This window comes from Stegodyphus dumicola, chromosome 6, assembly GCF_044657685.1.
Source record: "Stegodyphus dumicola isolate Sdum_Otavi_A_Nest chromosome 6, ASM4465768v1".
NCBI lineage: Eukaryota > Metazoa > Arthropoda > Arachnida > Araneae > Eresidae > Stegodyphus > Stegodyphus dumicola.
In genome coordinates, this window is record NC_140773.1 from 78210876 (window position 1) to 78228072 (window position 17197).

General features: G+C 34.5%; 1 protein-coding gene across 1 annotated transcript in view; it reads left to right on the plus strand.

Annotated features, from left to right (window-relative positions):
- The window catches only part of LOC118187971 (regulator of G protein signaling 7-like), a 434333-nt gene that overhangs the window by 274565 nt on the left and 142571 nt on the right, over window positions 1–17197 (plus strand). Inside the window, exon 9 of the mRNA XM_085818561.1 lies at window positions 13838–13918. Within this exon, the coding sequence (XP_085674687.1) occupies window positions 13838–13918 (81 nt within the window). The remainder of the gene's footprint in view (window positions 1–13837; window positions 13919–17197) is intronic.

Here is a 17197-nt window from a genome sequence, read left to right on the forward strand (position 1 = left end):
GGTACGACAAACAAAAAGACGTAATCATCGAAGAACATATTCAGGAGATGTTAAAGAATAAAATAATAACGCCCATAAATAGTGAGTACGCGAGTCCAGTCGTACTATGTAGGAAAAAGAACGAGTTTCCTCCTTCGGATAAAAGGGCTTGGAGGTTTGCTATTGATTACAGAAAACTAAATAGTATTACCAAATTTCCAGTTTACCCTTTGCCGGTTATAGACGAGATCATTAGACAGATCAAATCGACAAGATACATGTCTACTTTGGACTTAACGTCTGGCTACTATCAAATAGCTATGAGACCCGAAGACGTACATAAAACCGCGTTTATAACAAAATCGGGCACTTATGCATTTTTACGCATGCCCTTTGGGTTATGTGGGGCCCCATCAACATTCCAGAGAGCTATGGACATTGTTCTAAAGCCTGTTCTAGGAAAATCAACTTTAATTTATCTAGATGATATAATTATAACGAGTAGTACGTTGGAACAACACATTAATGATCTAGAACAAGTTTTTAAATTATTAAAAGAGGCCGGTCTTACAATTAACGCCTCAAAATGCAAGTTCGCAACTAAAGAACTTAAATATCTCGGTTATAAAATTTCGCAAAAGGGTATAGAAACGCAAGATTCAAAAATAAAAGCTATCAAGAATTTCCCACCGCCCAACACTGCCAAGAAACTTTCTTCTTTCCTTGGGTTATGTTCTTACTATCGGTCTTTTATAAAAGATTTCGCTATTATTGTTGAACCACTCTTAGTAATCAAAAGAAAGAAAGGTAAATTTACGTGGACAGCGGAAGCAAACACAGCTTTTGAAAGATTAAAAGAAGCGCTCATCAATGCCCCTGTTTTAAAATTCCCGGAGGGGGACGAAAACCTGGAAATTGCAGCAGATGCGTCAGACTATGCGGTGGGTGCGGTTCTTATGCAAAATAGCCATCCTCTGGCATTTTTTAGTAAAACATTGAATCAGACACAAAGAAATTATACAGCTACAGAAAGAGAAACATTAGCCGTATTAATGGCTGTACACAAATTTCGAGTTTATTTCGGCAAAGTGCCAGTAACAGTCTTTTCGGATCATGCGGCTGTTGGTAGACTTTACTCGGGGAAAAACCTAACGCCTAGGTTAATAAGATGGGCTTTAAAACTCCAAGAATATAATATCAGAATAAAATATAAACCAGGTAAGGACAACATGTACCTGACGCACTTTCTCGTATAAAACTGGACGATGAAGGAAATGAACTTAAATGCGCTGTGTTGACTTCAAAAATTTTAGATTCTAGAGATACGATTATTACTGAACTGAAAGCTGATCCTGAATTTGGAAATATCTATGCATATTTGAAAGCTTTGAGCACACAGATATCGATGCGATAAGAAATAGAGCAGAAAACTATGAAATAATAGATAATTTATTATTTTATACGAAAACAACAAACGAAAATCTTGAGTATAAACCAGTCATCCCAGCCTCGCTTCGATTAAGCATTTTGAGGGAATTACACGACGCGAAAACAGCGGGTCATTTAGGGGTCAGAAAGACTTTAAAAAGGGTACGCGAGGCGGTACATTTCCCGCAATTATACAAAATAGTAACGGCGTATGTCAGGTCCTGCAATCAATGTCAGTTAATAAATGATATTAATTACAGCCCGGCCGGGTACTTAAATAGCATTCGCGCTACATTTCCGAATGAAATTTTAGGCATAGATCTTCTTGGTCCCTTCCCCCAGAGCGAGTTAAATAAAAATCGTTTTCTTTTAGTAATAGTAGATCATTTTTCAAAATGGACAGAAATTGTTCCACTTAAACGCGCGTCAGCCAAAACAGTCGCAGATGCATTCTTACACAGATACATTTTAAAATACGGTGCACCGATAAAAGTCATTAGCGATAACGGAAAACAATTCATTAGTCAAATATTTGAAAACATATGCAGTGGACTTGGCATACGCCATATCAAAATGGTTCCGTATAGACCACAGGCAAAGATAGCAGAAAGAGTGAATAAAAACATAGTAAAAATAATTCGCAGTTACGTGAGCATACATCACAAGCGCTGGGATGGCTACATAAATGAAATAGCTTATGCTTTAACCCTTTGCGGCATGGTGGGTCAATATATGTCCCACCTAATTAATATTTATTTTCTCAGTTAGCAATTTCCGTTAGAAATTTTCTAATCTTTTAAAAATAATCTATTTTAGTTATTATTTTTCTCAGTAGATGTTACTACTATACCAGGGCTTAAGTTTATAAGCAAAAAATATTCAAAATAGGATCACAAGAGTGATATCCCTGTATCTCGCATTTTTCAATATTTTAAAAATTTTGGTATACAATTTATGATATGTATGATACTTTTTAATATTCAAAAGTACTTTATTTTCAAAAATCTTAATTGTATTCAATATTTTATAACATTAATTTTGCAGTTGAAATAAGTGGGTTAAAATTTGTCCCACCACACACTTGAATTTCCGCTCAATAGGTGGCAGCACTCACGATTATTTTTTCTTTTCTTTTTTGCATCTACTTTTTTCGTGATTGCGCGCGCTTTTACATCCGTTGTATGCTCTGATGTGCTAAAATGTCTAGGAAAAAATTAACAACTCAGGAAGCTTTGGATCTTTTTGCTGAATTGCCATCCGATTGCGACTCAAATGCTTCAGATGTCAGTTCTGATTCAGATGAAATTGAAATCCAGGAGAGAATAACTGAGGTTGAAGTTATTGCTGAAGAAGAAAGGGAAGTAGTCATAATTTGTTTCGCTTTTTAAAGACTTAGACCCATCTATGCATGTGGCACTGTAAATATGGATCGGAAGTATCTACCCAAAAATTTAAAAGACAAATTTATGTCAAGAGAATATAGACTTTTCAGTTAGTGATGATTCAATTTATTGCATAAAATGGAAGGATAAAAGATCCGTTTCTATCCTGTCTTGCTTGGAAAAGGCAACTGAAATGAAAGAAATTAATAGAAAGGAACGAGATGGAAAGACAAAAAAAAGTACTGTGCCCAAACAGCATTATTTCATACAATAAAAATATGGTATATGTCGACTGATTGATCAACTGAAAGGACTATATGAAATAGACCGCAAAAGCAAGAAATGGTGGCACATGATTTTTTTTTTTTTTACTTTTTAGATGCGAGTATAGTAAACACATTTATTCAAGTTTGTTCGCGAACCTGATCATGATGTAAAAACAATGAAAGATTTTCTTCTCTCAGTTACAGAAGGTCTAATGGCACTTGCAGGCAAGAAAGAGCTGAAAAGAAAACTGAAATCCCCAGTTCAAATAAAACTAAAAACCCGTTCGTACAACCAGAAAAGACACTAAAAATGTAAGTAAAACGCCAAAGAGAACGAGCAGGAGAAGATGTGCATATTGCAGCATATCGAAAGAAGAACGACGAACATTTTGCATGTGTGAAACATGTGAAGTGCCTCTATGCTTACAAAAAAATGAAACAACATGTTTTTCAAAGTTTCATGAAAGTGACTTTTTTTCAATTTTAGTCATATATAAATGTTTTTGAATCAAGTGCCAATTTTAATATTTTATTTAGTATCATATGTACGAGTATCAAATTTTAATCTTAAATTAATATTCAAGAAAATATTTTCTTTTGTTACTAAAATTTAAAAATATTAAATATATACTACATGCAAAATGTGCATATGCAAAATTTTACAAGTCATGCATATGTGCAATAAGTACAAAATGCATTTTAGTGTGTTTATTATGAATATTTTAGAATGCACGCTTTATTTTGTTTATTCATTCCACATATAATTTTTTTTTCCCTGCTATACACCAATATGCTATAAGACGTGCTAGTTGCATGGTGGGACAAACGGTATCCCACCTTCCACCGTAAAAAATAAAATCGCAGAATTTTTTTCAAGCCTTAAAGGCACTTAAGTAAGTCCATCTGACTTATTCTAAGGCATTTTTTTAAAGATTAAAATATATTTTAAATATGCGTGTCGCAAAGGGTTAAGAACGGCAAATCACGATACTACGGGAAAAACCCCAGCACAATTATTTTTAGGCAGAAAGTTAATTACGCCTTTAGATAAATTATTCTTTGTGCAACAAAGAGAGCAAGAGTTTAAACAGAAAGATGTGCAAAAACTGATTGATCAGGCGCTTAAAAGCTCGGATACGGCAAGAAATAAGCAAAAAACATATTATGATAGAAAACGCCGTGAAGCAGATTTTAATGTTGGGGATAAAGTATTGAAGCGGAAATTTTCTTTATCAAGTGCCCCAGACAATTTTACGGCAAAGCTAGCTCCAAAATTTGAAGGCCCATATGTAATTCAGGAAATCAAAGGTGTCGTATTGTATCTTAAGAACGAGAGAGGGGAGGTCTGTAAAGCAAGTCCCGACCAGGTGAAAAAATACTATAATCCAAATGATTTTGAAATCCTTAAAAGTTTCTTGCAGGACTCAAGTCTAAACGAAGTAGAAGGTCCAGAGATAACAACAACTGTTCTACCACCCAAGAAGCAGAGAACTGAAGAGAGACCTAGCCCTTCTACAACCCGGACGACGGTATCAAAAAGAAAAAGGAAAAACTTTCAAACTCCAGCATTTAAGAAAAACAAGAATACAGATGCACCGCGTAAAGAAACCGTGGTAAAGAGCAAAACACCACCTACAACGGATTGCAGGAGAAATTATACATCAAGGAGAACGCGCCCAGGGCCAGAGAGTCAGGTGCCAGCAAGGCCGCCGTTCCGGAAACTGAAACGGCAACAGGAGGAACAAAAATACCAGGAACAGAAGAAATTCAAGAAGGACTCCAGACCGGAGGACTTCAAGACCAGCCGTCCCATGGAAAAACGGAAACGACAACAGCCCGACGATTACTCCGCCAAGAGGCCAGCATGCAGAGGACGCAAAAGAAAAACCAATGTGGACGACACTCGGAGGTCAGTAAGGAAAAGATTGACGTCCATGAAACCTATAACTTGGGAACAATATTGCCACAAACGAATGACGGAGTTTCAAGCATCGAAAACTCAAAGATAAGTTAAAATCTTCTATAATTTTTTTTTCTCTTTTGTTCCGAAATGTTATGCATAAGTACGAAGTTCTATGTTTTGACGAAAGTCAATAGGTCTCGGTTGAGACTTAGTTTTGTTTTACTTTATTTAGCTAAGGCAGAAGTATTATATTCTTTAAGTATAAAAGCTAAGAACAAGCATTTTCTGTTGGTCGAAAGACTAATTCTGTTATGTTAAAGCCAAAATTTGGCCGAAGATAAAAATAACTTCGTATTCTTGTATTAATAAGAATTTTAGTTTCAGTGCCGCCAGCTTGGCGAAGAATGAGTAAAGTAAAAATTTATTTCTCTTATTCATTTTATGGTAAATTGTAAAAATCATATGTATTAAAATTTTGTAAATGTACGTAAATACTTGAATGTTATGTAAAAGTAGAATTTAGTCTAGAAGCATAAAATTTTAGATGCTAAAAGTAAAATGCTCAAAAGGAATGAATTCAAAATTTAAGTATTAAACTGTAGGTAAAGTCATGCTTTAGAGCGAAAGCCTGCATGTTTAAAGATGAATGAGGGGGAAGTTAGAATGAATGTGTTTTGTAGGGTTCTCCACCTACACTTGAATTTTTAAGAATGTTAAAGTAGCTCATTGAGTTGTAGAATGTCGAGTAAGGTGTGTCTATTTGGTCGTTGAATTCTAACAAATCATAGTGGTTAGGGGAAGTGTTGTAAGACTAAAACACGAATATTCCCGTTTGACACCACACATGGTGGAGAGCCAGGGTAAAGTTAAATTTATGCTTGAAAAATTGAATGATTGTGAATTAAGCAATAACTAAGGAAAACGAATCGTTTAAAAACAAAAATTTATTGTGTCAAGAAAGTGTAAATTATAATGTATTTAGAAAGATACTGATACTTATTCCTTCCAGATGCTGGAAGGAAAAGACCAAGATTGATTGATGAAGTCCAGGAAAAGTTGCTGTAAGAAGAGAGAGTTATAAGTATACACAGAATTTTAGTATACAATTTGTTACATAAGATTTTTTTTGTGTAAACGAGGTTCTCGAGAGTTAGTTCAGAATTATAGAAACTTACAACAGGTCGTTTGTAGAACCTGCTTCCAAGTTTTCCAAATTCTGGCAGCGGGAAATGTAGGGTTTATATTTATTTTAACTAACATTTATTTTAAGTTTAAACTACCTTTCCTGTCAAGCCTTACTTTTCCCCTGGAACTGCCAATGCCAGAGTATGTAAATTTTATTAGAACGCGCAAGGATTCAAATTATCAGCTAAAGTATTCTGAGTTAAATAGAAAGGAAACGAGTTCAAGGCGTGCTGTTCTTACTTCACGAGCGCGGAGGTAGTTAGCCAGAAATTGAAGAACCTTGCGTTTTGGCCTGTGTGCTTGCCTGGAAGTATTGTTAATCGTTCAACATGATCTTCAAGTTTGCTGAATTAGCAGCGGTATTGTAAAACGCGGTGAGGTTAGTTACTTTTAGAGAGCCTCGTAGTTAGAGTCTTGTCTTTAGTTTCTTTTCAGGTTATTATTTTTATTTGACCGCCGAGTTGGCGCAGTTTGTGAGCGTCAAGAGCACGCACTTGTAATTTATTACGTTGAATAAAAAGGGACTTAAACCCTTAACAAGACTCTGTCTTTTATCCAGTTTCTCACAGTCACCTCTTGGTTGCGTGCAAGTTGGAGGCGCGCAACGCTACACGTTTCTTACTTAGTTTTTCTCAATGAAAAAATGTTGTCTCAAATACCGTCTCAAAATTGTTTGGCTACTATTTCTTAAAGTTGAAGACGTAGAATTATTTATTTCGCAAAGAACTAGTAGACTCAAGATTAATGAGCTTAAGGTCTGAAAGACTGCGATTTATGGGCCAATTATCTCCTTCTTAACGATGTTTGAGGCTTTGAAAATGAGCTATACTATTATAAATATCAATAAGAACATATAAAAAAATGTCGCATATCTCGATTTCAAAACTTCAGTTCTAGGAAATAAATAAAGAAACCGGAATAAACTTGTAGGATTTACAGCAGAATGAAAAGAATAACGAAGAAACTGCCAAAATATGGAAGCCAATTTTTTCCCCATAAGAATCTGTCAGCAGAGGACTGAATAAGAAGAACTCTTGTTAAAGCCACAGAATTACGGGTAGAATAGTCTGATAAATATCACAGAGTATACATTTTTAAATTTAACGTAAGAAAATAAAAGCAAAAATAAAAATAAACTACAGTGAGTATACAGAATATAAAGAATGTTTATTTATAATCTAAAGCATTAACTGAGATTTTCACTGAGAACTGATAAGGTATTTCTCCCGCCTTCTTAGCGTGCCTTCGTGGTATAGTGGTCTGCATGCTAGGCACATATTCCAGAGGTCCGTGGTTCGATTCCCGGCAAAGGTGTTGCTCATTTTTTTGCCAAATTTGGAATTTCTTTTATTATTTATTTCACATTTTGTAAAGCATTTATGAGTTTTTATTAAAACACTCAACGATTTCAAAGCGGACAATGGCAACACTCTACTGGAAAATAAAAAATAATTTAATTTTCAGCGCGCGACACTGTGTATCGAAAATTCTAAAGATAGTTTTAAATATTTTGTGATATTGCTGTTGAATTGAATTTTATGGTTGAAGTGCGAAGAGTATGATATTTAATAAATAAAGGTAACGCACAAAACGTTCAAGAACGTCCCATCGGGCGCAATATAAAATCTGAAAGCTTTCAGTTTATTTTTTATTATTATTAATTATTATCGGTTTATTTTTTTGTTTTTTACGCAATTTTGAGATTAATAACATTATTTGAACATTACTATTGTTATTACAGTAAATAGTGTTGGAATACAAACAATAAAAATATTTTTCGTAATGAAAATAATGAATACTAAAATAATTAAAAGTGAAATTCGCCCCCACATCACTTTGAGGAATTTAAGGACATCATATACTAAATGCCTGTACGAGCATAACTGAAACGCTTTCGTGAATAGATAGATGAAAGTATATATTGTGCTGCGTTTTACTTATTCTCACAAAAGCAGAAGCAACGTACGCAAATCTTAAAAGACTGTTTGAGGAAAGCTTCATGCATGATGGTAAAGCCCAGTGAAACAAATAGCGATTAAGCATTTCTTTCCGTTATCCTGTTACCAGCTAAATGACTATAAACTATGTTGACATGAGCTGAAGCCCAGCGTAGAGTTAGCAAATCTTAAAACTTGTGGAAAATGACAGAGGACTCTTTGTATCACCCGAATAAGAAGGGTTTGAGCTGCAGCGATACCTGAGATTGGATATCTCATAATTAAATGCATTTAGTAAAACATCCGAAACAGTGAGCTGCATTTTTTTCAATCTTTATTCAACATATAGCGCAAATCTGCCTTCGTAGGAAGCCTAAGAAATTTTCCAGGTTTAGATCACACTCAAAACTGGGTAAAGCTGAATACGACTAATAGTTTTGTTTAATTTATGTGAATAAATAGCCTGCTCACTAGTGTATTAGGAAAAACCCTTTTTACTGCACAAATTGAAGGCAGTATAAACAATGCGTTAATGACAAACAATGTCCTCATTGTTGAAATGTGATACTGCCAGAAATGCATTAGACCAGGGGTTCTCACCGGTGGTACGCAAAAGAAAAATAGGTAGTACGTAAAGAATTTTTAACTATTAAATTCAAAAACCCCAACATCCTGATTGAGTTTTTTTTCTCTAACGATCGTAAATTTATGCGATCTGAGCTTTGTTCAAGAGTGGTGGTAGTAGTACTTGGTAGTGGTGGTACTAACGGTTTTAAATTTTTGTTTAGATCGTACGCGTTGTTAGTCAAAAGGTTGGGAACCGCTGCATTAGACTTAAGTTTTCTATGCCAGTTATTAAATGTAACAATTATAATTAATATTAAAATCAAATATATTTTTAAAACACCATGAAGCATTCAACAGGCGTAAATATGAAATAAATCATCAATAAATTTGAGGGTTCCTTTGAAGATTTATCTCTTACTCGAATATATAGCATCAATTATAAGGTATTTCTCCAGCCTTCTTAGCATGTCTTCGTGGTGTAGTGGTTAGCACTCTCGACGCGTATTCGAGACATCCATGGCTCGAGTCCCCGCGAGGGCACTGCTTATTGTTCATCTAACCCACTTTAAAAAAATACCTAATGTGTCTACAAAGTTAATTACCTAATATGCTAATAGTTTTTTATGAGTGATTCTAATAATATTTCATAAGTTTACGGCTCAGAAGCATATTATAATAAGCTTGCTCAAAAACTCAAACTTAGGCAAACGATACGTGATAACGATAAATATAATTTTTAAACAAAAGGCAAAGTAATTATCAGCACCAGTGCAATGTTTTATGTTGACGATCAATTGCACATTTTTCATAATCTGCTATTACGTTTATGGCTGTTAAATCTTTTAACAACATTTAGGTTCAAATAAATCAGCATAAATTCAAATCTTAAAATAGAAGTAAGAATTTTCTTTTCCCCTTACCCTCCCAAGATAACAAAATTGGAAATCTCTGTAACGCATATTTATTAGATAAAATAAATTATATTGATTCCTTATTATCTCTTATTATGTAAATCAGGATAAAATTTTTAAAAAATGTAAATTTTACTTAAAATTCAAAATTTTATGAAATTTTCGGTCTTTTTTAATAAATCCTTTAACTTTTTCTTCAAGAGTTCAATTTTTATATTGGGATTAATTTTGAAAATCTGCTTCTTATATTTCGAGAGAATCTGATTAAAATTTCTCATTCTAAGGAGCAAAAGTGTTAAATTTTTATGAAAAGCGTTTATCTAAACCTGACTCTACTCTAAGGCTAAATTTTCTCAACTCGCTTTCATATCCCTTTTATTGGAGCAGAAAATATCATGGTAAATTCGTAAATATTTTTTCTTTTGCAATATTAAACACGAACATTAAACAATTCTTCGCATTCAAAATAGCTGTTTTTAAAATTTAAAAGTATTAACTCCAATGTTATTTTTAAATACGAGGGCCATCCAGGAAGTAGATTACGTTTCCGTCTGTGTCCGCTAGGGGCGGGGCTAGCGCGGCCATCTTGGGGTCAGAGCGTTGCGCAGCTCAGTCTGCATCTAGCCGTGCTAGTGAGAGGTTCGTGCTGTGCTCCGTTCAGATACTGTGACGGTTTGAAATGTCTGCGTTAATTGAAAATCCCGCGAGCTGCGAGGTGCGCTCAGTAATAAGGTTTCTGACTGCAAAAAACTGTAAACCGATAGAAATCTATCGGCAGCTTCGTGAAGTGTATGGGGACAACATTATCACTGAAGGTGGAGTGCGTCAGTGGGTCATAAGATTTCAAAATGGCCGAACCAATGTTCACGACGAAGATCGAAGTGGGAGACCCAGCATAGTGACCGCCGAACTTCTCGAAAAAGTCGATGCTTAAAGTCCGTGAAAATCGAAATTTCACAATAATGGAACTTTCTTTGAGTTTTCCACAAATTTCGCGAAGTTTGTTGCACGAAATCATCAGCGAAAAGCTTGGTTACCACAAGTTTTGTGCAAGATGGATTCCAAAAATCTTGACAGAGGACCACAAAAATCAGCGAATGGCTGCAGCGTTGAACTTTTTGGACGCTTACCATAAGGATGGTGACTCTTTACTCGATCGCATCGTTACTGGTGACGAAACATGGGTGAAACATGTGAACTGTGAAACGAAATTGCAATCAATGCAGTGGGGGCACACAAGTTCTCCCCAAAAACCCAAGAAATGCATGCAAACAATGTCGGCAAGGAAGATGATGGCAACTGTTTTTTGGGACAGAAAAGGTGTAATTTTGGTGGACTTCCTGGAAAGAGGCACTACAATAAACTCTCAAAGGTATTGCCAAACTCTCCAAAAACTCAGAAGAGCAATTCAAAACAAGCGCAGAGGAATGTTGAGCTCTAAGATCTTGTTGATTCACGACAACGCCCGGCCCCACACGGCAAATGTCACTCGTAAAGTTCTTGAATCTTTTAAGTGGGAGTTGTTTCCTCATCCGCCGTACAGTCCCGACCTGGCACCGAGCGACTTCCACCTATTCCCAGCAATGAAGAAGTGGCTGGCTATGCAGCGTTTTGATGACGACGCACAGCTGCAAGAAGAGGTAACGAAGTGGTTGAAGGCGCAGGCGGCCGAATTTTTCGACGAAGGAATTTCCAAGCTCGTACATCGCTACGATAAATGCCTTAATTTGTATGGTGACTATGTAGAAAAGTAGTATTTGAGTGTGGCTTTCATCTGTATATAATAAAATTTGTTTCCTATACTTTGTTTATTTTTTTATTCCAAAACGTAATCTACTTTCTGGATAGCCCTCGTAATATAAGTAAGAAACAAATTATGCAGCGTTTTGTAATTTGATAGTGCTAATAATAATAACACATATCTATCTAACTGACGATAGCTCTAAAATACATACCAGGTAAATATTATAGTATTTTAAATAATGTATTTTAACGATAAAATTTGTAATATGTGTAACAGTTTAATTTGAATGTAAACTAATAAATAGGCAGTATTAGCAAAAGTCATTTTCTTCCAAAATACCCAAATCATAATGACATTAAATTATTCATAGATAATTTACAATGTAATTAATAATATAACGAGTTTTACGCATTTTAAAACACCCTTAAAATCTACGCATTTTTTTATGCTTCCTAGTGTTATCATGGGATTTCTAAGGAAGAATAAATGCAAATCATGGTACTTTTCCGTTTTCCGTTTTTCAAAACAAGTCTCAGCCATTTCTTATCAGATTGATTGTTTATTTCAATACTGGCATACAATTACATAGAATATTTACCACATAGTTCAATTTTATGCCCTATGGCCATTCGCGGGCGCTAATTAAGTCAATTAAGATGAAATCATACGGCTCACCCGATGGCGAAAATATAGAAAAGGCAAAGTCAAGGGTTAAATTCATCCATTCCAATGAGAATGCACTAGCGAAGTTAAGCGCTGCAGTTTTATATAATTTCTGACTAAGCTATTCGTACGAATCGAAATAATTCTTGCATTCCAAATTAAGATTCAACTTGAAATTAATATAGATAATTTCTGAGAGAATTAGAATTTTGTAGCTTAGTTTTACGTGAAATGAGATCACTTGGGGTCACGGGATATGAACCAGCGAATCAGGATGTTGTACCAAGAAAGCATAGTAAATTCTTAAATTAATGCCTTTTTACAAATTTATTGTCTTCATTTATTGGCCTATTTTACAAAATTTTAAACGACATTAAAATTTTTATACTTTTAAAATAAAAAATTCTTAGAACTAACATTTGTCAACATTTTTTATTTGTATACTGTGTGTTTTCGCCAATAAAGTCTGCTTGGCGAGATTTGCGCCGGCGAAACGGAGAAGTACCCAAATCATTTAGCCTAGAACTGAATGATCTGTATAATGTCCATAAATGAAAATATGTGTTAAAAATTTTTAATAAAATATGCAGACATTACAGTAGTGTATACGTTATATAGCAAACCTGCGGATCTTGACTTAATGGCCGCTATTATTCTCTTAAAGAATGGCGGTGAGTTATGGCTGTCGCTAGATATAAGACTTTACAAGCAGCTAAATATCAACTGAGAAAAATAGTAATTAATTCTACATCTTGTGTGTCAAAATAACGGTAGTGCGCATAATAAAGTTCTGCTACTTGCAGCACAATTTCACATTAAACTACGTACCTGTACAGCCCCTGGAATTTTACACCACTGCAAAACAACTTTTAATTAATATGACTCATTTTAAAAAGGTAAATTCATTTGAAGGTCATCATACGAAGAGAAATTATATAGTACACTGATTTTGAATATACAGGTGTATTCAAAAAGAAAGAGCAGATTTTAAAAATTTATTTCTTCCAAACTACAAAAGATAGAAACATGATTCTAACGTTAATGGATACAGAAACGTTTTACAATTATGGTATGCATTCAATGTATGCATTCAATTACTGCAGTTTGTATGGCTTCTTCTGCAGACGATGTTTTAGAACTCGCCATACCGTTGGTTGAGGAATTTTAAGTTCTTTACTTGCTCGCGATATGGATTTCTTTGGGCTCCTCTCTTAAAGTGTACGAATACGCTCGATATTCTCGTTCGATGTGCGTGGACGTCCCGTGCTTTTCCCTTTGCAGATGCAACCATCTTCTACGAATTTTCGATGCCACTCGTAAATTTTCTGATGACGCTGTGGCTGTTTATTAAATTGACGGCGAAATGCTCGCTGAACTGCAACAATGGACTCTAGTTTTGCCAATTGTAGAACACAGGAAGACTTCCTGTGGTGTCGCCGCCATTTCACTACAGACTACCAACCGACAAATAATACCAGAACAAACAACAGCGCCAATGCGGGCATGATTGGAACTTTTATCCTAACTAAATTGTACACTTTTCTCTATCTATTAACGTTAGAATTATGTTTCTATCTTTTGTACATGTTTGCAATCTGCTCTTTCATTTTGAATAACCCTGCATATTTATGGAAGGGGAGCTAACTGAGATTTCTGGGGAGTGAGATTACTTTATAAGGTTATTTTTATAAGATTAATTTAGCTTTAAAAATAAACAATGGGGAAAAAGGTTAACTAAAAAAAGGAAAAATGATACGTTTACAGATTCATTAATTTTATGTTATTTAGTCATTCACTCTTGTGACTGAGTTGTGTTCTTTAGGTATTTTGAATGTAAAACTAAACTATTGAATTTTTTTTCTTTTCTTCTAGCAATCAAAGTCTGGACCACCAAGTACTCCCTCCCTTTCAGAAACCGAAATTCAAAAGCAAGTGGAAACTCTCAAGAAGCAGGTAAAATTATCTTTTAAAGCGTACTGAGTTGTTTGAATATAGTTCGATTATTGAACTAGAAGTGTATGTTTTTAACTGTCAGTATTTTACGCAAGAGGAAGCAAAAACTCAATCTGAGGGAAAGACTGCTCTAAATATTCAACCCGTTTGCAAAATTATAGGAATTTAAATGTTCCGTAAGCAATCCCCGGATTCGTCCGAAAAAATGACATTATGTCATTGACGTAGCTATGCATGTCGTTGTAGACCTTGAATTTTATGATGGCCTTGCTGATAATCTGGGAAGCTGCAATCGTCTCCAAACTGCAAGCGCTTATATTTTTGTTGTGTAGCACGCCTGTTATCACGATATGATACATGATGTCCCTGTACGATTCCTAACAGCAAAGCAGAGAATATGCCATCTTAGGCAGCAATGAATGAGGAATGTTGAGATCTTGCTTGTCACTCTGAAGAGCTTTCCATCCTAAATTTAGGGATTATAAATTCTCATACTAATTACTGAATCTTATCGTACCCCAGTGATGTGGTATGATAATCCGCCATTCGGTACGTAAGATTCTTCTGCTATCGAAGATTAATTCGGTGACGTGCTGCAATGAACTCTTCTCTTTTAAGAGGCGTAACATAACTTATAGCATACACAAAAATAGTGACTAAATGGAATTTCCGAATGTAAACATTTCTTGCGCTCGTTTATATTGTTTTCGAAGTGTCCTGTTACTGGCGTGAAATTCTAATCATTTGCACATTCCAGCATCTTCTATCTTGAATCTCTCAAATCTTTCGAATCTTGAATAAGAATAAATAAAATAAGAAGAAGAAATGGTAAAAGGAACATTTACTTAATTTTAACTGATAATCCAGCTATCGAGATATATCCTACCGAGGTAGTCCTAAATAGTTGTGCCAAAATGTGCAGGCCATCATGTTGAAATGACATGTTTCAGCGTGTAGCTGCAGGAGCATCAACCATCAGATCCGGCAACACTTCTTCTACAAAATGTCCATAAAGGACTGAGTTAGTAAACCGATTCACCAATCTCCTGCAATGTCCTCGCCTCAAAGGATCACACATCCCACTCTCCCATGAGCATGTGAACGTTGCCCTCTAGCGGTCGCCGTTCACAATTTCCTGTTTCCTTTGGATATTTCCTATGTAAATCTTGTTTGTCATCACGGTATAACGGACCAGCATGTTTAGTTTATCAACTTATTTTTGAAACATGCTGCATTATTTTTCGATTTTGCATTTCATCGTATCAACATCATTTGATAAAAATTTTAAATAACAGTTTAAGTTTTTTTTACTTTTTTTTTTTTTTTTAATTGAAAATACAGTTAATTTTTCTTATGAATAGGACAATATAAGGCTATTTGTTTTGCATTCGCGGTATGAAAATATTTTAACACTGCATTATAAATTACTGCCAGTTCCAGATTCTGATTACTTTATTGTATATGTCATTACCATACTAGTTTTCTGAAATAAGTTATTTGTGAGAAAATTAAAGGCGAGTCATTTTTTACGATGTACTTAAATTTATAAAATATTCATGTTATAATCATGCCAGACACATTCTTGTTTTCACATTTTGTTATCTTAGTTTAACTTGCAATGAATTTTATCTGCATTTTGTATACACCTTTTCTTCTTTGTCTGATCCATTAGTCACATTGATGAATGCCTCTTTCAAAGAAAGGAAAAAGGATTTCAATACGAGATCTTTCATTATACAGTGCTGCAGAGGATTTTACATGTGTTTTAAGAAGTAACAAATATTTTTGTTAATACGTTTTATAGTGTAAAATATTTTAAACTTCCATGGCATCTAAAGAGATCCATTTTGAAGCTTTCTCTAAACAATTTGGCTTCACTAGGGTTTGAATCTGCGATCATGCAATTCATTGATAAGTCTTTAATATCCGTTCAGCTATCAAAGTTATATCACTAAAATCTTTTCGTTTTAATTATCTCATAACCTGTAATTTGTCGTTCTTTATGTCATATTTGCAGCTCTACTGTCCTAAGTATACAAAATTTTGCACTAAATTTAAATATAAGCGCTACAACTTTGTATCAAATACATAATCTTAGAATTAGATCTTTTGTATCATGTATGCAAACTTATACCTACACCTCAAATAAAACAAAGTGATTTTGAACTCCAGGATAAATGAAGAGTTACATTTTAGATTTCGTATAGAGTAAGACTAGTTTCTTAAACTTCAGAGAAAAATAAGAACTCCTACAAAGTAATGTATGAGATAAAGAGTTAGATTTTAAAATTAGAACCAGCACACCATTGGGTTACTAATTTCTTGGGATTAGCAACAACTACTTCAACAGGCTTCTTCGATTTCGAATGAAATGTATAACTCTTCACCTTACATTTCAGTTCAAATACGAATTAAATCTTATGCGACGACTATAAACGACGAATTATATTTCTTAAGCATAGGTAAATTAAAAATTATTGCTTAGTTATAAAGCAAGATTGTTGTCATAAATTGCTTAAGATCTGAAATCTGTTTATTGGTTCATTCGTGTTTTAGTGTGTGTGGCATCGAGTAAGTTATTAATTCGAAGCAATGTGAGAACTGAACTTTGAACCTCAGCCGCTGCTTATATGAAAAAAACTGCAAGAGCTTTTATGTGTATAATAATTATAAGATTTACACCTTCAATTGAATCTCATGGACAAATGTTTATGATTATAAGTGTTCATTTATCATCCGAATGAAGCTTACTATTCATCTCCTTTATCCTCGAGAGGCGACAATCAGTCCGGTCCAATACTTTGTGGCAGAAGTGTTTCATATTAAACAGAGTAAAGATCCTGTTGCAAATGGAATAAGTTTCAGATTGTAGAAGCATTAGGTATTTTTTTGGAAGCAGGCAAGATGAAAAATTAGCAACTTTTTCGCCGGGAATTGAGCCGCGGACCTCTCAATTACGCGCTGAGCGTGCAGACCACTACACCACGAAGGCTCGCTAAATAGGAGGAAGAAATACCTTATAAGATATGCACAATAACATCACTATTAATAATTCTCATCAAAACCCTTATTTATCTTTTATTGGTTCTATATTAAAAGTATCAATGCATTTTGATTGCCGACCGTTCCTTTTATCCAAGTGTGTTTACATATATTTTAAAAAATATAAATAATATATAAATTTGTTTCTTTCACTTTTCGTTTTTTCTTTATCCTGTTTTCTCTAAGAATTGCGTTAAATAACCTACGTATAAAAGGTGAGCAAAACCAATATATGAA